At 55.9% G+C, this 19,036-nt stretch overlaps 5 protein-coding genes across 5 annotated transcripts; 1 reads left to right on the top strand and 4 right to left on the bottom strand.

Moving 5' to 3' along the window:
• Positions 1 to 5,049: 5,049 nt before the first annotated feature.
• MYCTH_2309564 (uncharacterized protein) lies at positions 5,050 to 5,996 on the bottom strand. The gene has a single exon (XM_003665576.1). It carries the CDS (start codon positions 5,801 to 5,803, stop codon positions 5,222 to 5,224), a length of 582 nt encoding a protein of 193 aa, XP_003665624.1. The 5' UTR covers positions 5,804 to 5,996; the 3' UTR covers positions 5,050 to 5,221.
• On the bottom strand, positions 5,997 to 9,195 carry MYCTH_2309563 (uncharacterized protein). Its single transcript, XM_003665575.1, has one exon. The coding sequence runs from the start codon at positions 8,795 to 8,797 to the stop codon at positions 6,191 to 6,193; it is 2,607 nt and encodes an 868-aa protein (XP_003665623.1). The 5' UTR covers positions 8,798 to 9,195; the 3' UTR covers positions 5,997 to 6,190.
• A 1,123-nt stretch (positions 9,196 to 10,318) lies between these two features.
• Positions 10,319 to 10,958, top strand: MYCTH_54823 (Glyoxalase/bleomycin resistance protein/dioxygenase-like protein; the record flags this gene model as incomplete). Its single annotated transcript, XM_003665574.1, has 2 exons — positions 10,319 to 10,571; positions 10,795 to 10,958. 2 exons carry the CDS (start codon positions 10,319 to 10,321, stop codon positions 10,956 to 10,958), a joined length of 417 nt encoding a protein of 138 aa, XP_003665622.1.
• A 378-nt stretch (positions 10,959 to 11,336) lies between these two features.
• On the bottom strand, positions 11,337 to 13,656 carry MYCTH_2309559 (uncharacterized protein). The gene is made up of 9 exons (XM_003665573.1): positions 13,440 to 13,656; positions 13,253 to 13,362; positions 13,068 to 13,196; positions 12,896 to 12,978; positions 12,762 to 12,801; positions 11,962 to 12,685; positions 11,767 to 11,896; positions 11,634 to 11,700; positions 11,337 to 11,567 (listed from the first exon to the last, which is right to left on the bottom strand). The coding sequence occupies exons 1-9, from the start codon at positions 13,517 to 13,519 to the stop codon at positions 11,443 to 11,445; spliced, it is 1,488 nt and encodes a 495-aa protein (XP_003665621.1). The 5' UTR covers positions 13,520 to 13,656; the 3' UTR covers positions 11,337 to 11,442.
• Positions 13,657 to 14,773: 1,117 nt separating this feature from the next.
• Positions 14,774 to 16,727, bottom strand: MYCTH_2309557 (uncharacterized protein). Its single transcript, XM_003665572.1, has 3 exons — positions 15,601 to 16,727; positions 15,395 to 15,536; positions 14,774 to 15,276 (listed from the first exon to the last, which is right to left on the bottom strand). Exons 1-3 carry the CDS (start codon positions 16,500 to 16,502, stop codon positions 14,899 to 14,901), a joined length of 1,422 nt encoding a protein of 473 aa, XP_003665620.1. The 5' UTR covers positions 16,503 to 16,727; the 3' UTR covers positions 14,774 to 14,898.
• Positions 16,728 to 19,036: the final 2,309 nt, after the last annotated feature.

Below are 19,036 nucleotides of genomic sequence, written 5' to 3'. Positions count from 1 at the left end.
CAGCGTAAACCCCAATCCAAATTTCGAGCCTGAAGTCCTCGTCTGTTTCCGGAGCCATGTATAGGCAGACGGCCTCGGTCAACCTTCTTCCTCTCTCTTTCCTCCTCACTATACTTGTCTTGATACCAGTGTGTAGAAAGTGCCCGACAATGCCCTCTACTTTGCCCACATCGGCCATGATCGCCGTAAGTTCACCCTCATCAACTGACGTGTTGCGAGGGTGCAGGTCTCCATCGTTCGCCTTGCTGTTACAATGTTACAACCAACGTAGCTGTGCGTAGGAAACCGAGACCCATTGTTCCCTTTCCTCAGCGGTCGTTTGCGCAGGAATTGAGGCTGATTCCATAATATGTATCGCGCCTTCTTCATTGCGATGTTAGCCTGGAAATGGACAGATGGGTGGCAAGCCGTACCGAATAGAGCCGCAGCTCGTTGGACAGCGTCAAGACCCTTGCAATATTTGGAGAGCACCGTGACAAAGTCTCCGTTGAGCCTCTCAGAAACTGTTTCGGCGTGACGCTTGACCTCATGAAGAGCATTAGCAAGCAAGTCGAGGGGTGACCCCTCTTGGGCTGCCGAAACTCCGCCAGATTTGTTGCTACGATGTTCGTCTTGCTGTTGTTCCGTCCTTCGTCGCTTAGTTGGACGGCTTGATGTTGTCAGCCCGTCGCGGCCTTGCGGGCTGTTGTTAACGGGATGGGACGGTGCCGTTGGAACGGATCCGACGAGAAGTGCGTCTTGCACCTACGAGATTTAATCTCGTTGTATATTTTAGAGAATTCTCCTCCAGCCCCATTCGGATTTCGAAGTTTCTTGTCCACTTCATCGTTTGTACGTCCCCGAAGTTCGCCGCGCTTAACGAAAAGATTAACGTACTCCGCCTTGAAGTAGGGTACGTCGGACCCAAGAACACGAGCAGAAGACGAGACGGCGAGAAGTTGAACTGCAGTTACACTAAGCTTCTTAACTTCAGCTGCGTATGCTCCACATTTGGTGACGATCTTCTTGAACTCGGCACAATGTATGCGAGTACGGTTGGTCATCGGTTGAGTTTTGAACCGGGGTAATGCGTCAAACAATCTCTTTCGAAAGTTAAAACGGTGTTGTCCATGGGGATCCACAGCTCCACAACTTTCTACGTGTTGGCGAGAAGATCGTTGCGATCGACTTTGAATTTTCCCGCCCTCTTCCCAGTGATAACGAATGAGACTGAGTTGGAGGACTTGAAAGACGAGATTGAGAGACGGGCAATGCAGCCACAGTCTCCCGGCCCCGAATCCGGCTTCAGTGCGCGGCCCTCGAGGTTTCCCCATTTTCCGCCGCCGCCATTTCAACCCTGGGGACCCGCATGCTAGACAAGAAGACAGCTGCGGCGCGTTTTGAGGACTAATGGGCACCCTTCAGAGCTCGGATCTTGTCGTCTTCACAGATGGTTCACAAATGCAAAAAGAATTGGGGACGGATTTACGGTCTTCCGGCACGACGACGCGGACAAACCAATCACTGTCTGGGCCTCGCTACACCCATCTGGAGTGGTCGACCTCGACGCCGAGTCCCTCGAGGCCCTCCGGGGGCTTCAACAGTCCGGGGACTTCAACAGGCCCTGGCTTTAGCTAAACCGGACACCCGGGTCGGGGTCTCGACAACACCGCGGCAATCCGGTGCTTCCGTGGCACCGCTTCTCGGGCCTCACAAAAGCACTTCCTTGAATTCCACAGGGCAACTTCAGGACACCATCAGTAGCCATGGCTTGGGGACTCCTAGGATCGGAGGAACCCCGGACAAGAGGCAATATTTGGAGAAGCTGATGGGCAGCCCGAGCGCCTTCCGGGAATTCGTCGATGCCACTGGAGAGTGGGGAAAAGCCAGGCAGTCCATACGGTGAATCAAGGCGAGCACCTGCAGAGAATTCCATTCACAGTGTAGAGACCATAATGACTACGACGATAATAAACATGGAAACAGAGGGAACCGGCTGTTATCTCTCCCATCTTCGCTGCGGACCAGCGATGTTGCTCTTGGTATCATCGGCCGGGTCTACTAGTAGCTGCTCAGCCGTAAAGGCCTCTGGTCAGCTGAGATCTGCATATGACGCACAACACGTAATTCAGGGGTAGTCAAGGCACACTTTTAAACAAAACAAAGAAACTTCAATTAAAAATGAGTGACACGAGATAGCTGACTAGAGCTCTGGTTCGCTCTTCGAGGATCCTTTCCTTGTCCACCTGCGACAGCGGCGCATGTTTGGCGTCACCTCCATCCGTATTGCTACTGTCAGAAGGTGCGTCCTTGTCGCCTGTCTTGTCTTCAGGCTTACTCGTGAAGAGTGGCCGGTTGTCGCCCGACACCTCCTTCTTGGCGAGTGTCTGCAGATTGGCCCCCGCTTGGTCTTGCTGCACACGAGCCGCAATCTCGGACAGGCGCTGGTCGATCGTCTTCCAGCCATTTACGTACGGGCCATCGTTCCCGGCATGGTCCCTCTCACTGTAGCGCAGAGCGCGCTTCGCGGGCGGGAGGACCTTGGCTGTTCCGACCGCCGTCGCTTACTTGAGACTTCGCGCTTTTTTGGCTCTGCTTGCTGGGCTTGGTCTCTGCCACCTTGGCCTGCTTCTTCGCCCGGGAGTAGCCCCCTTGGTCTTCTTGGCCTGCTTGGTCTCGCCGCTCTCGGTGCGCTTGGCCTCTTCGTCGGCCGATTTAGCCTTTTTCGAGGATTTGGCGCCTGCTTGCGTTGCCCTGGCTGCCTTCCTCGCCTTGGTCGACTGTGTCTTTGCCGGAATGGTCTTCTCGGATGCCTCTTTGTCGGTAGTGCGTGCCTCGCCTGAGGCTGTTTTGCTGCCTGATGGCATACGCACCCGTGGTTTCGCATCCTCAAAGTCAAACACTTCGGCAGTCGAGTCGGCCATGGCTGGGTCATCTTCTTGAGAGTCCGCTGTGGCCCAAGTGTTGGCAGAGCTCGCCGAGTGCAGAGACGCCCTTGTCTGAAAGGGCAGCCTCGTCGTCTGCGGCCTCGTTAACAGAGCCATCGTCGCTCAGGCGGATGTCGTCCAATTCATCCATGACCTGGCCGGCGTCGCGCAGGAACGCTTCCAGATCAACGCCGTTGTTCTCGAAGTCATCGTCAGCATCAGCACCTCCCCTGGGAGGGGCCATGAAGAAGCGATAGTTCTTCACCTTGTCCGACTCGCCCGCCACAATGCTCTGCCATTGGTTCCGGTTGATGTGCGCCATGTACAGCGTCGGCGCGTTTTCCGGGAGCCCAAAGGCTTCGCAATCGCTAGGCCCCATGAAGACCAGGCAGTCCTTCTCGATCACGACGATGCCAAGCTGGAACCCGAGCTTGGCCGCATACGTTTGCATGTCAGCGTGCTCGAATTCGTCCGTCCTCTGCCCATTGGCCGCTTCGACCAGCCCCTCGCGGACTTCGTTCGCAGTCAGCTCGCGGAAAAGCGTCGCCCTCAGCGTCTCGTCGTCCAGTCTTTTGACAATGTTCCTTCCCTCGTCGTCACCGTACAAGGCTTCTACTGCCTCGAGGTTCGAGAGCTTGTATCCGACGCTGTTGAGCGCTCCCAGCAGTGCGCCGACAGCACACTGGTTGGATCCGCAGTACGCGTCCTTGCCCAGGTGGAAGACACCGCCGCAGAGCTCGTGGAAGCTTGCCATGGCCGTCCTGCAGGTGCTCGTCGTGTTGTACGAGATCATGGGCAGTCCTTGTACGTCGGAATGGCCAGGGTCTTCGCGAGATGCTATCGTAGCCGGCAACGTAGACGGCTCGGCACCGCACACAATCGACACTGATTGCGACGGTGTGACGCTATCGCAGCCATCGCCGCCATTCGCCTCCGACAGCTCTGTGCTTGAGCCGACCGGACCACCCGAGAGCGGAAGCACGCTGTCCAGAATGCGTTGGACGTCTTGGCGTGCAGACCATGAGGCTGTAATCCACCCGTGCCGCTCTGGGTCCAGGATGGCGAGCCGACGTCGCAACGTCTTAGTGCAGTCCTCCAGCACTTCGCGGTACTTTCCCGGCGACGTGCTCCGGATCCTATCGGCGAGCAGGTCGAGCGTTTTGATGATGGTTATGGGCTCGACCAACTTGTCGTACGAGTTGGTCCAGTTGTCCATCTCGTCCACCGTGATGGTTCTGACCCGGAAACTGCTCTTAAAGGCGTCGAACACGTCCTCAAACGAGATGAGAGGATCGATCTCGACGATTTCCGGGTTCGGCACGTCGTATCCTGCCTCCAGGGACTGCGACATGTGCTGAACCAAGCTGTCGGCGAAGTTGGTGAACAAGCCCGTCTCTCCCGTCAGGGTCGGCAACCACTTGGGACTCGCGACAGCCTCGGTGAAGCGCATGAGCATGAACTTCGTCACGCTGGCCACGCGCAGATTGCGACGCCCCATCTCGCGCCGTACCAAGACCGTCTGGATGTAGCTCTGGTCGAACTTGAAGCAGAAGGCGATCCACCACAGCGAGAATGAGATGCCGTACGCCAGCATGGTGTCTGTGCACACCTTAACTGTGACATCGACGCTGTTGACGGTAAAGCGGGCGTTTACACCGACCGCGTAGTCGTACACGGTCTTGGGCGTGAATTTCTCGTCGCTGAGCCGCAGGCAGTAGCTGACAAGCTGTTGCACCAGTGCCGAGTCCACCCACGCAATCTCGGACCGAATGTTCTTGGTTGTGGACGATCGAGACAGGCCCGCGAGATCGAAAACGCGAACACCAACCCTGTTCTTGTACCCGGATTTCCAGTAGCTGAAAGCCAGGGTAGAAGGGAGCGATACCGGCTCGACGGCGGTGATGTCGAGGCGAAGGATGCCGTGGCCGTACACGCGTTCGATGACGTAGTGATGGTCCTTGTACTTGACCATCAGCTTGGATGCCAGGAGCACCAAGTTTTCGAAGTCATGCCAGTAGCACCAGGACGAGTCCTCGCGGAAGCGGTACTCGATGATCACAGACTCGGTCTCACCGACAACCACGCCCGCCACCTTCAGCGGGTTCTTGACCGTCTTCTCCCACTCGCAGTCGAGCCCCGGATATATCCGCGGTCGTCGGTCAGCATCTCGGGCTCAAAGATGATGTACCCGAAGCCCTTGGTTGCCTTGTGGGCAAACATGATCTTGGCGATGTCATCCACGGGGATGTCGTAGAGCGAGCCAGGAACAGCAGCACGTCGGCACGCACGTAGCAGTCTTGCGCTCTTCTCCGACATTAGAACTGGGCAGGGTTCTGCTGCACGGCCCTGGCTCGCTGCTTCTTTGCATTGCGCCGGTTCGCGGTCTCGTAATCCAGGTTAGGAACGGGATCCTCGGTAAGTTGCTCGCGGATCAATGTGTCGAGCTGGAAGAGGCGTGTCGACAATCTCGCCGAGTCCCTGATATCGAGCAGTGGGCAGCAGCAGTGGAATTTCTCGCGGCACATCGTGATGTACGTGAAGAAATTCCCTCCAACGTCCACCAAATTTTGGTGTTTGGAGCATTTTGAGACGACAATCTCTTGCTCGATGGCCCGCCTGGCATTTGCTAGGCTATGGCCTGAACCAGAAGTGGCGGAGAATTCAAGGTCGAGGTGCTGATAGACCTTGTTCGACAGAAAGTTTCGATCTGCCGTGGTTAGGTAGACCCGGACACGCACCTGCTTCCTCGAAGCATTGTACGCGGTGTCTCGCTTGAACTCGTCCGAGTACGGACGAGTGGCGATCTGCTGGATGTTACCAGTAGGATCGGTTATGGAAGAGAGGAGCCCGCGTTCCAGGGCGCTCTCTTTGGTTGGATTATTTGTTGAGTTGTCCATGATTGAAAATCATGGTTTGTTGAAAATAAGTTAATAAAAGAGATAGGTAAGGTAAGGTAAATGAAGATAAAGTAATACGAGGAGCAAAAGACCACTTCCGCATGTAATCGCGGCGAGAATGCCCCCTAAATAGACATTTCGAATTCCCCAAGGGCTGACCCCGTCCCCCCTCCCCCTTTTCAGGTACTTCTGCGAAGAGGATGTAAACACCGCCCCCTGGATGCCTAGGTCCACATGATCTCGTGTCTGCCTGCCGCTGAAAAATCACCTTGGAGGCGACCGCAGTGGACAGTGTAATTATTCGCCCATCCATGCCCGCATGGGCAACCCTCTCCTCCTGTCGAGTTGTTGGCCAGACCAACCGTGATCGAGAGAAGAGGCCTTCAGCTATAGAGCGGCACGAACTCCCTCCCACAAAGTCTCGAGACCCAGCCCCTTTACGTCGCTCAGCCACGACGCCGGTGGCGGAATCGAAAATGACCATCCGTGCTTCTCACCAATCTCAGACAACGCCTTGGCACTGGACTCGGCGTCATCTCGGTTCTCGGCACATATCAGCAAAGTCGTTTGTTGGAGGCGAGCGAATGGCAGTCTGCTGTTGAGCTCGTGATTGACGAACACCTGCCACACGCGGGAGGCTAAGGGGATGTCGAACGGCAGTGCCTTCCACCTGTACAGGCGGCCTTCGGGCGTACGAAAGTTGAGACGAGAGTAGCGCGGCCCGGCAAGCATGGGCATGGGCCACGCGCAGTAATGAACCTTTATGCTCCCCTTGGCGAAGACGGCGTTGGGGTGGGCACGGTGGTAGGCTTCGGCGAACTCGGTGAGACTGTTGATGGAAGGATCGAAATCAAGCACGCTCCCGCGGATGACTCGTTCGCTCATGGGCCCCATGTCGTAGTGGAAGTAGAGGTCGTCGAGCCCGTCGACGCCTCGCACAGCGATTGGGCAGGTGTGAGATGCCTCGTACTCGGTAATCCGCGCAGTGACACCGTGCGATTCGAGGTCCGCCGCGACGTGGGAGATGAGCCGCGACTCATGCAGGGTGGTGACCCGTGACGAATCCTGCAGCGCAGCACCAAGAATAGCACGGAGTGAGTTGGGAATGTCCCAGCTTCTGACGCGGTTGCCTAGATACTGGGGAGGTGCTGACAGTGTAGGTTGGCCAAAATCCATCTGCGCAACGGCCTCCAGATACTGGTCTCGCTCCTCAGCTGGGACGTATTTCGCGATGACCTGACGGAAGACCTGGTCGAATGGCGAATCTCCCTTCAGCTTAGACAAGGCATCTGCCACGGCATCGAGAATATCGAATGTCTTCCCCGGGGTTCTATCGATGATGATGAACTCGTAATAGTCCTTTGCCATGTTCCTGTCCCTCAGGCTGTGGATAAGCCCAATGTCGCTGAGGACATCAGCCAAAGACCACTCCACCGTCCAAGGTTGGGAGCCGAGCGCTTCGTTTGTGGGCGCCGTGCGAGATCGTCCGATCCACGGGTTTGCGTCAGGGGGGGCTGGTAAGACCAGAGCGGAGGCCGCCTCTCCTTCCTTCTCTCGATCATACACCAAAACGACAAAGCTCGCTATCCTCTCGGCCAGCTCCTGCGCCAGCTGCCTGGCCACGGGATCCTGCTTGCTCATCCGTCCCACAAGGTAGCAGCGTGTCTGCCTTTCCTTGGCAAAGGCAGGCTCGGCTTCGACGCGGGGCGAGTCGTGGTCGCTGAAGCCCTTTGTGACGGCGATGAAGCCATGTAACACAGCGAGCGCGCTTTCCTGAGAGACGTCTTCGTTGGGCACGTACCAGCTTGAGACGTCGTCCCTGTTGTCCTCGTTGTCCTTGTCATCCTCGTCATCCTCGCTCGGGGTTCCCGTTCCGTAGCGTTGGCACGCCGTCAAGGCCTTAACCGCGACTAAGTCGTCGAACTGAACGGCAAAAAGCTCGAGGTTCCACCACCCCACAATGTCGTGGAAGTTGGTCCATAATAGGTCCCAGCCCCTAGAAGTCATTCTCCGTGGGCTGTCATCTGTGGCGATTCCGGCGCCCAGAATCGTGGTGGATGGCGATTTCGAATCTATTAAGAGATAGTCGCAAACAGCGTCACGCAAAATATGCAACGTGTGATGGCGTCCCTCTTGAAAAGCGTGGAAGAATCGGATATAACCCTCGACATGCTCTGCTGACGACTCGCGGAGAAAAGTGTTGATACTTTGGGTTCGGGCGGCCCTGGCAAGCACGTCGGCGTCGGCTTTCTGCGCGATAAGCTCGCGAAAGAAGAAGCGAATGATATAGTCACGGTCGTCTAGCTCCCTCGTGACGCCGGGGTCGACGTCATCGAGGACGAGGGATGACGAGTCATCCAGTGCGGGCGAGATGGAGTAGAGTTCCTTGATCTTGGCAGTCAAGATGGCGTCGGAGGCTTGTCTCAGGACGACGATAGGGCTGCTAACAGGGAGGTGACCCAGCGCCGACAATGGAACTGCCGGATCAAGTGGTGACAGTGATTGCGGCTTCGGCGGCCGTCTTGGACTCGCAGAGCCCTTGGCTTCCGGGGCTTCCGGGGCCGCCAACTCCCGCTCCAGCTCCCGCTCCAGAGCGAGGACTTCGGATTGGAGCTTCATGATCCACTTGACATGACCGCGGTTCTGAACCGAGAAACTAAAAAACCGACGGTTGACCTGGTCCCTTAGTCGCAGGGTTTCTCTACCGGCGGCCACCTTGGCCTTGATCGTTGTCTTGACATCGTCGGCCCCGTCAGCCTTTGACTCGATGCCGCTGTAGTGCTTCTCGGTCCGCTTGTACGACTCGTACAGCCGTTTGTACTCTCGGTGGTGAGCGGGGCAAAAGACGTGGCTGGCGTGGAGCAGGCGCGCGCGGCAATCGGAACCGTCTTCGTGCAATGCACGGCAATGGCGATCTACGCGGGGGGCCCGGCGGGAAGGTCCGGTCGGGGCTGCTTCAGGGCTTTTGGCCCGCTGAGGGCGAGTTGGCGGCATCGATTCGCTTACCGCCTGGTTTTAGACAGCGAGCGTGCAGCCCGTTTGTGATACGATGCCAAATAGAATAATTACCGTGTAGGAGGAAAAGGGTGATGTTGTGAAGAAGTTCGAGAAGCCAAGCTGCCGCGAGCGCTGGCGGGGTCTCATGCTGCACGCTCGTAACCAGCCATTTTCGACAACTCCGCTTTTCGTTGTCGCTCGTTACGGTCGCGCGAGCAGGCTGGTTTCTTGAGAACAACAGCGCGGCGCTTGCGAGACATCTTTGCCCGATGAATGCGAGTTTTTCAAGAGACGATGGGCGGTCGGTCGCGGATTTTGCGTTAGGGCGACCCAACGTGCGGCGCCGACTGGGAGGGCGGCCCAGCTTTTTAACCTGGCCGTAGCCTCGAAACAGTAGAGGCCAATCGCGCCGCCGAAAGGGGCGATAAGAACGGCTATCTTAACAGTCGACGGTAAGGTTGAGGCCGTTTCGTGACGTTTTCTCTTACCCTCTAGACAAAGTAGCGGTCAGTAGCTTGACTATGGGAGAGCGGACGGGATCCTGTATTTTCTACTGTCTATGGTCATATGTGGTAGGGCTCTGCAAAACCTTGGTCTATTTCCGTATGACCGTCATTCAACACGCAAGGCAAGACCGATATTTATGTGTGTATATCCTAACCAGGCTTCAACTTCGCTCTCAATAAAACCCCTCCCCCTCGCCCTTCCCCACTCGCTGCCCGCTACAAGGAACTCCGTTTCTGCCTTTTCGCAAATGACGCCAACAGTTCGCGCTCCTCCCTGTCTCCTTTTCTGTCCGCCAAGCCGTCGCGTCTTTCAGCGTTTTTTTTTTTTTTTTTTTTTTTTTTTTTTTTTGTTTTCTTCCGTATGTTCATTCAGCCTTTGCTCCGTGGCTCTGGAGCAACGGTCACCTGACGAACCGAGTTGGTGCTTAATTACCATTCTTGCCCCGCACTCACGCAAGTACTCGGGGCTCGTCGGTCATCGACGGAGCTCGGTTTTCTTGTCAGCTTGAGAGCTTACTGACGAGCAACTCCGGTCCTCGCATAATTATTAGTGAGCCAAGCTGCAGTGGCACGGGATTTTGCGTCAATCACGCGTCAGGGACCCAGCTCCACACCCAATCATCCAACGCGACGCGCGCCGCAAGGTACCACGATGCCCGCGTTCACGGGGGAACCGGACACCGGTCGTCCCGAGAACCGACAGATATGGCCGGATCAGTAATCTATGCATCCTCAAGAACATCGCAGAAAGGGGCAGTGGAAGCCTGGGGCTGGACTCCTTGGCATTATCGCATGAAGATATTGAGGATTTTTCTCGTTGGATAATTAATAGATAAAGGGGTCAACTTTCGGCCTCCTGGTGCTCTTTGTCATCCCCACGATCATCTCAGTTCTCTCTGTTCAAGAAGTCAAGCATCCCCTCAGCCCAACCACAGCGTTGCCATACAACCCCCTCTTGTACGAATCAGTCACGCCTTAAACGCAACCACAAAAAAAAAAGAAAAGGAAAAAAATGACCATCGCACACACCGGTATCAAGGTCCCCGCCTCCCAGTACCCGGCCGTGGTTGCCTGGTACGAAGCCGCCCTCGCCCCGCTGGGTTATAAGAAATCCGTTGTCCTCCGCGACGGCAATGTCGTCGGCTTCTCGGACAACGCCGCGGGCATCGCCGATTGGTGGGTCGCCTCGTCTGCCGCCGCCCCGGAACCTGTCTCCCCGCCCGAGGGGGCATTTGTGCCGAATCATACTTGCTTCTTGGCAAAGGGTGAGCTGTTTTTTTTTCTGTTGCCGTCATCTCTCATTGGGGTTCTTCTAATGCTTCTTTCTCGGTTTGCTCCTTCTGTCCTTCTCTCTTTTGCCGAGTTGAGTCCGGCCGCTTGTGCCCCGCGGGGGGGGGGGGGGGGGGGGGGATCAAGTGAGTAATTAACAGGATGTAATTATGGCTAATTAACCACGTGGATTGGGGGGGTGGATTGTATCTGTACTAGATCGCGCGACCGTTGACGCCTTCCACAAGGCGGGTGTTGCCGCCGGCGGCAAGTCCAATGGCGAGCCTGGCATCCGGGCACAGTATTCCCCGAACTACTACGCCGCTTTCGTGCTGGATCCGGCCGGCAACAACATCGAGGTCCTCTCCATCACTGCAGAGTAAAAGGAGTTAGGAGGCGAGAAAACTGGCTTGGGGCTTTGTTGGAGTTTGATTGGGTTTAAAAACACTAAAAGTACCTTGGAACTTGGAAACATGATATTTTCAAGCCCTTTGTTTCTCTTGTCTTGGGTATGTCGCCCAAGAGGAGTAATTATTATATGTGTGCGTTTGGTGCGAGCCATTTCGAATGCACATTCTTCTCGATGAGATGTTGCTCGGGTCCCCAAATTAATTAGCACTGGTACTTTATCGGTCGAACTTGTTTGCGAGTACATGTAGCAGGCAGATGAGAGCCTATGTGTCCAACTTCATGGAAGGCTCCTCCCCTCCCTTGTCTACGTTGGAAGCTGACGAGGGTCGAGACAAAGTGATATGATGTATTTCTACACCATCAAAAAGTGGATACCATTACTCTAATATGTCCATTATTACTTCGGATGAGCCCGTGCCATAGAGGGTGAATTATTAGGAGGCTGGGTTTGACGCGTTATCTGGACACCTCGGTAATCGAGACACCATCCTTCTCGAGGACCTCCTTCTCAGGGCTAGATTCGACGTCACGCTTAATTTGAACGTCGCCGAATATCTCGTCGATCTGCTCGAGCGATTTGCCTGCACCGGGTGTTAGAACACGGCTAACGGACGACGGAGAGCCAAGCAGGCGTGAGTTTCGCATACCTCGGGTTTCTGGGTAGGCAACCGCAAACACGAGCGTGCACAGAGCGTTTGTGAGGATGAAGAGGATCTGGTGCCTCTCGTTAGCGGCAGGACTAATCTGCAGCGGCGTATGCTTCTGGGGGAGTTTCGTTACATAGTACTTCCAGCCCACCCTCTCGAGGGCGATCGGGGAACATTGGGTAATGATCAAGCTGATGGAGTAGTGGATGACTTGGACCACCGCGTTTGCTTTGGCACGGAGTTCGGTCGTGAAGACCTCAGGCCTGCGAATATCGTTAGTCTGAGAGCCTGTCTGAAGTATTCTCTCCTGCGGAGTCGAGTCACTCACGGAATGATCCAGGTCATGGGCCCCAGCAGTGCGGAGTAGTTGGCCGACACCAAGAATATGCACGCGATGATGGCCTTCTGGGCCGCCTCGTTGGTTGGCTTGCCGGGTATGGCCGGGTAGAGGGCAGCGAGTACGGTGATGATCAGGTAGGAGATCGACAACAGAGCCGAGCTGCCGATCAGGATCTTCCTGCGGCCGACGCGATCGACGAAGAAGAGCGAGAGGATGCATGCAACGGGTGCCACGCAGCCGTAGAGACCGCTGACAAGCAGCTGCCGGTCCTGGTCGAACTGCAGCGTCGCATAGATAGCCGTCTGGAAGTACTGCACGAAGCTGATACCGGAAAGCATGGCAGCGGCCCAGACGAAGGACCCGACGAAGAGCCGCCTGCGGAACGGGGCGGTGCGGACGAGGTCACCCCAGCCGAGCCGGTGCTGCGCTTGCACCTCCTCGGCAATGCTCGTCTGGATGGCGGCAAACTCGGTCCGGCACCATTCGTCGTTTCTGCCGTTGTAATGCCACCTCCGGAAAGTCTTCTCGGCCTCCTCGTAGCGGCCCTTGAGACAGAGCCACCTCGGGGACTCCCCAATAAACAGAACGCCGACCCCGAGAAGGAGGGCCGGAATCGCCTGGATCGCAAAGCCGAGCCGCCACTGGTTGGCGTTAGACCATTTTCCTTCGCCCACGCCCGTCCAGAGGGCAACGAAGAATCCCCAGGCGACCACTGCGCGACAAGGTCGTTTCGTCAGTGAATGGTCGAAGAAATAAAGAACATTGCAGAAACCCTCAAGAAGACTCACTCATCTGGTTCGTGGCCGTGATCCTGGCACGCTCGTTGGTCTGTCCCGGTATCAGCTGCTTGCGGGACAGAAACGCGGATTCAGGAGGCGCAGAGTGGGAAAAAGGGGGAGAGGGGGGAGGGGATGGTATCAACCTTGGCAATCTCGGCTCCAAAGACGGGAGCAACACCCGTGACGGTACCGACAGCGTAACCGATGAGAAGGCGGCCGATAATGACTGCAGGTGACACCAATGTCGTCAGCCTGTGGTCCTCTCATGTTTCCTTTCTTGGGTGGCCAGGAGGATACGGAGGGCAAGACACGTACGCATGGCCACGTGTGCGGCACCGGCCATCAAGGCTCCGCCCAACACTCCCCAAGCGCACCCAAAGGCGATAGCCTTCCGCCTGCCCAATCTATCGCTGGTGATGCCTACCGAAGCGCTGCCGAGCCATGCTAAATACTGGTCAGAATTGGACGTGGGAAGAGGTCGCGGCAGGCGGCATACTGACCTCCGGCTTGGTAGACCGATACGATGGCGCCCCGGAGAGGCGCATTGGGCTTGTCAAAGTAGGTCGAGAATGACGCCAAGGCCAAACTAGGGGTGATGATGCCCGAGTCGCTGAGGAGAGCAGAGTCAGAAGTCAGCATCCACTGCTTGGCTCTCTTGGTCGCGTGAGGGTGGCGCGTTCAACTCACAAGCCGTATAGAAACCCTCCTATGCCCAGAAATAGGGAGGCGAGGAAGGTCTTGGTAAGCCATGGCTCATTGGACGGCATTGGCGCTGCCACTGTTGCTGCTGCTCCTGCGGTGGCGAATATTAATAATTATGACAATTCAGATCTTTGCCAAACCTGGGAGTGAGAGAAGAAGGGAATGCACGCAGGACAAGAAGTAATTTACGCCTCTTAACTAATTATAGACAGGCAGCAACGGCAGGGGATCAACACTGTCTTTATTTGTCCACACGTGCGCCCCGCGATTCCCGCTGCGACCCTGGGGTGTGCAAACTGCCGACGCGTTGGGGCGGTCTAGTCCGGGGCCCCAAAGGAACTAGCGTGCGGAGAAGGGGGCGGGCGTCGGTACCGACTGTTCGAGCCAGGTGTCCCAACCCGGGTTTTCGGGAAATGGAGTCCCATGCATACGGTAGCCATTACCCAAGCCCTCGGGTCGAGTGTTCCCCACGCGGCATCTGCATGTTTGCTTGGCTGGGCTTCTTGGCCTATTAATTAATACAGCAATGAGGACATGGACGAGGGCGCAAAGGCAGAGGGCGGTAATACCAGCGAAAGGAGGATCCCGGCCGGCCACCCGGCGGTCTATAAGGACGTCTATTAACTGTCGCAAATGGAGTAAAAAAAAAAAGGGGGGGGGGAAGGAATGGAGAAGAAGAAAAGCACAGAAAAGGAAACATGAAAGTAATTACCAAAAGAGATGTGCATCACCTCAATTATGTGAACAGAGGTCGTAGGGGCGCATGGTGGCTTCTCATTCAGCCTCGGTTACTCTCATCGTCGCTCCCGGGATCAAATGGCAGATCGAACGAGGGCGAAGAGCTGGAACGCCGGTCGGTCCTCTCCTGCTGCCACACGCTGCGCCGTGCTGCCCCGCCTTGCCGCACCAGCCCTTTCATCTCGGAACTGCCCGGCCCTGTCTTCCTCATCTTCTCCAGCCCGTTTGCGGCAGCCGAGAGACTCCACGTCCAATTGACGGCATTGGGGGCCCCTCGTTCGAGCTGGCGACACCGAGACTAGTAGACGGCCTAGATAGGGTACCGGCTCATCTCTCCGTTGCCGTCTCGGATAAAGGAAAGCACACAGAAGTTGGCCATGTTCAATCTTTCCAACAGGGGCACTGCCAGGATCGGGAGGGGGAGACCCCAGAGCTGCTCCATAGCTACTATGAGTAGGGTTTCGCAGTTTGCTCCCCCGGGCCACTTAGTTTCTGTCTGCCCTCTCCATTCGGTCATACCACCATGCCCCAGTTTGTTTATTTGGCGCATGAAAGCGCTTGCCAATGCCAGGAACGGAAAACAGAGAACCACTATTAATGGCAGGGCGATGCCGTCATCCACAATTGCTGGGGCGAGAGGTCGGCTCTCCGTACTCGGATAATGCCGCGACTTTGTAAAATTCCAATTACCGAAATGACTACGATTTCAAGGCTGCTCCTCCTCGCGCGGCCCCTGCCTGGCTCTTGCGTGGTTCTTGAAGACGGCCAGCAGGCCGAGGTCATAGGTGGCCTTGAGAGAGCCAGCGCAGACGAAGCTGGCCCAAAACAGTCCCTTGCCGGCGAGGACGCCGGTGATGAACGGGCCGAGACTCTGCGCGGTGGTCTTGACGACATTGATGACGCCCATGATGGCGGTACGCTCACCGGGGAGGAGTACCGCGGCGAGGAATGCCGAGCGCGGGGCGGCGTCCATATTTTGGGTGCAAGCCCGGAGAACGAGAAAGAGGATGGACAAGGGCAGGGATGAGGTAGTTCCGATGAGGGCGAGGAAGATGGAGGATGGAAGGTGAGTGAAGACCATTGTCTGATATCAAGGTCAGCATGTGGCTGCTATATTAGAGGTGGGAAAAAGACCAAAAAAAAAAAAAAAAAGAGAACAAAAAATCTCCCCCAAAGCTGTGGGGCACAGAACTAAGACGTACTTTGACATTCCCGAGGCGCTTGGCCAGGGACGAGGCGAGGACGACCGAGACAGCAGAGATAATGCTTGTGGTGAAGAACAATGACCCGAGCCGACCCTCCTCAAGGCTAAACTGAGAGCGGAAATAATATGTAACCCAGGACCTGTTCTCGGTCAGCTGCCGCTCCGTTCAGCTAATAGGGATCCCATCTGTGAGCCATGACTTACCACGGGGCTAGACCCGAGGCAAAGGAATCCAAGGCAAACAGTAGGCAGAAGATGGCCGTGATGCCTCTGCTCTCGGGACTGAGCCGCGGCAACAGCTTTGCCCACCAGCGGGTCTTGCCGGCCTCGGGCTGGGAAGCGGCCTCGGAACCAAGCAGCGGCGTGGTGGCATTCGGAGCACCTCTGGGATGGTTGCCGGAATCGGAAGACATTTCCTCGTCCTCCTCGACGGCGGGGGAGAGCGCCAGGGCGAGGACCAGCTTAAGCAGGCCCAAGCCGGCGTAAGCCAAGAATACGGCGCGGTAGGCATCGAGGAGCGACCAGCCCAGGGCGGTGCTGGCGCCCTCGACGGCCCAACCGCAGCTCATTGCGCCGACGGCGGTGCCGGCGGTGCCGGCGAGGGTGGACCAGGCGTAGACGTCGGAGCGGTCGGCGGCGGGGGTGAGGTGGGCGACAATGCTCTCCTCGACGGCGCGGAAGGGCCCGACCTCGTTGCCGCTGGGGCTGATGACGCCGAGGACGGCGGCGGCCAGCAGGACCCAGAAGGAGGGCGGGGCGGCGGCGAAGACGAGGCCCGAGGCGGCCATGAGGGCGGCGCCGAGGACGAGGACGGCGCGGCGGCCGAGGAGGCGGTCGGCGCTGAGGGAGAGCAGCAGCGAGACGAGCACGTCGCCGACGAGGGTGAGCGTCATGAACAGCCCGGCGCGGGCCCGCGAGTGGCCGAGGGCGCCCAGGAACGAGACGAGCACCAGCGTCGAGCTGCCGTACGCGACGAACCGCACGAAGCGCTGCACCACCAGCAGCTTGACATCGCGCGGCGAACGCGCCAGTGATGCCAGGCCGAGCTCGAAAAAGATGCGCTTTGCGAGTGATCCGGGCGCCCAAGAGCCTTGCGCTGTCGCCATGAATGCGTGGAACTTATTATTTAATGTGTCTGTATGGGGGTATCAGTGTGTTGTTATATTCGATGGAAATGGTAATGCCGTAATTAGTTTTGCTTTGCTTTCGGTTGACGTTGAGCGGACAGACCTGGTGTTATTGGATGCATGAATTCGCATCCAACCCTCGGATTTAGTTAAGGGTGGAGGGCATCATCGCCGAGCAAGTCCGAACCTCATGCATGGAGTGCGTGTGCGGTGGATCTTTCTGAAAATCACGCCGAGCAGCAGCATTCGTAATTAATTAACTTAGGCGTACTCCGTACGGAGTAGGCGATCCCCACTTCCCAAAGCAACGCGCCACTTCTGGAGTTGCAACGTTGAACGAGCACTGTATGTTTTGGTTATTCAGGCTACTACAGTCCTGGGCCTATTTCCCCCCATTTTCCGACGATATTGTACAGAGTTATCTCTCTACGCAAGAGTCTTTCCCTCTGCGTCTCCATTTCCATTGTCGAGTTCTCCCGTGCTATACACCGGAAGGAGGTCAACCGGAACATTCTTGCCTGCTCTGTCTCGCACAACCGCCGGTCAGTACGGATTTACGGCCACTACCCAGTCATAACCTGGAACGGCACCAAGTAATTACTGTCAGCACTCGATCTATTTACTTTCTTTCACCGCATTCGGTGGACAAACCAAATGGACAGCATAACTAATTATCGATCTACGAAAAACCTTTATGACATTGTGTAGGCCGGCTTAGGCGCCCTTATAACCTACTATCCTGATCATGGTTCCCTAACGGGAGCCGGTTCTCCATTTTGGGTTCCGACACATTGAGATACCCAAGCGCCCGTTGACCTACATAGATAATTAGCCAGCCCAGTAACGCTAGATAGCAAAACATTATGCCTCACACCTCATTCACTGCCCTGGTGAACAGGAGGAAGGGTTAATTAGGCCATGTAGAAGTAACTGGCTGATCAGCCGAGAACTAGACAATTAATACTGTATACACACAAGCGTTCCGTAATTAATATTTGTTGCTGATGTATCTCTCGTCTGCAACATGGTCAGTTCTCATATAACATTCCCCGGAAGATTAGAACCCGTACCGATTGGGAACGAGGCTGCAACTGATCCTGAGCATGTGCAGCTCATGACCAGTTCGTCATTCTGCCAAATCGGGTCCTTTCCCCAATCGTGGTATACACGAAGGCAAAAATATCTTAATTAATTAGTCCATTCCTCACTCAGTTGTTGCCAACCCATGTTAATGTGCTTAGAGGATCCGTACCTTTGGGGACTCATTGATCAAGCAACAGGCTAGAGGTGTCCGAGAAGGATTCAAGACAAGCTGGGGAACAGACTTTTATCGTTATGTGAGTGGACAGCTCGCACTTTCGAAATGTCTTGTAATCGAGAACTTCTACACGGGATTTTGATGTGCAGTACTCCTCCAAACAGTCTAAAACGGATAACTATTAATAGAATGCCAAGCCATCCTCGGGGAGAACATGGATCCAAGACGGAGGCCAACCCTAAGACGCTATTGGGAGGAAGGTTCAAATCTTCATAGCTGCCTTTCAAGTAACGCAAGCAGCATTGTACGGCGGCAATAAGTACCGGGCATAGAGGGCCATAGAGTGGTGTGCATGCCCCTTGTGGTATTTGATTCTGGGTCTGATCCCATCCATGCAAATGTACGTTATCTAAGCCCCGAATCCTTAGGTAATACTGAGCCTCGGAGCTCCAGTCTCTACGACTTCTTCACTTGTTTCCTGTTTGTGCTTGTCTGAGCAATGATCCATCACGGCACGCCTACCTTGGGGTGCTTTCGTGTTCGCCGGCCCGTTGAGTGTTGGGCAGGCATCCGGGTTGTCTTGCTGAGTTCTCGAAGGAAAGGTTATAATATACTGGGATACGTCCGCTTGTGGACCTTCCTTACCTTAGGAAGCTTGACGGACACTGGCACATCTCTAGGTTCAAGTTGGTATTTGGCTCTAAGCTGTTACTGAGCGAGTTTGGTTTCGAGGGGTTCAGGAAGTTACTCAATGCCAGGACGAGGTCAGGAACAAGAGGGAAATCAAGCCGTCCCTCTGGTGCCTTTCTTTTTTTCGGTTTCTTCTGCTGTCCGTCATGGGCGGAAAGTGAGTTTGCCATCATAATCATCCGGTACACCAGTCGTGCATCAGGACAGCGGATACAAACCTGAAGGCCGTACTATAATAGGCCCACACGCTGATGAAAAGGGAGGTTTTACAGAAAGCCGGGAGTGATACCACTAGGCAACTCTCGGCCTCTGCCAAGGTGTGGCGCTTGAAATCTCTCATCACAGCAAGAGAACTGGAACCTGTCACGTCATTGCAGTCTGCCTCCCAGTCCCACATAGCACGGCTTCATGGGACTTTAGGCCTTTGTGGATCACCAGTTTTCGCACGCGTCTTTACCGGCAACGATGGCGTTGTGGTTGCTAAGCTTGATACAATTTTTGCGGTGGAGAGCGTTGAGAAGTGGGCAGTTGAGAAAGGGGGGACCCAGCAGGAGAATGCTTGGCG

Source organism: Thermothelomyces thermophilus, chromosome 5 (assembly GCF_000226095.1).
Source record: "Thermothelomyces thermophilus ATCC 42464 chromosome 5, complete sequence".
NCBI lineage: Eukaryota > Fungi > Ascomycota > Sordariomycetes > Sordariales > Chaetomiaceae > Thermothelomyces > Thermothelomyces thermophilus.
This window is presented reverse-complemented; position numbering and strand designations above follow the sequence as displayed.

Coding starts and splice junctions, on each gene's coding strand:
- MYCTH_2309559 (XM_003665573.1), bottom strand. CDS start 13,519: ATGCCGTCCAATGAGCCATGGCTTACCAAGACCTTCCTCGCCTCCCTA. Junction 13,197..13,252: donor ATCGGTCTACCAAGCCGGAG/GTCAGTATGCCG, acceptor ACCAGTATTTAG/CATGGCTCGGCAGCGCTTCG. Junction 11,701..11,766: donor GGGTGGGCTGGAAGTACTAT/GTAACGAAACTC, acceptor GAGAGGCACCAG/ATCCTCTTCATCCTCACAAA.
- MYCTH_2309557 (XM_003665572.1), bottom strand. CDS start 16,502: ATGGCGACAGCGCAAGGCTCTTGGGCGCCCGGATCACTCGCAAAGCGC. Junction 15,537..15,600: donor GCCTCGGGTCTAGCCCCGTG/GTAAGTCATGGC, acceptor GACCGAGAACAG/GTCCTGGGTTACATATTATT. Junction 15,277..15,394: donor AGCGCCTCGGGAATGTCAAA/GTACGTCTTAGT, acceptor CCTTGATATCAG/ACAATGGTCTTCACTCACCT.
- MYCTH_2309564 (XM_003665576.1), bottom strand. CDS start 5,803: ATGGACAACTCAACAAATAATCCAACCAAAGAGAGCGCCCTGGAACGC.
- MYCTH_2309563 (XM_003665575.1), bottom strand. CDS start 8,797: ATGCCGCCAACTCGCCCTCAGCGGGCCAAAAGCCCTGAAGCAGCCCCG.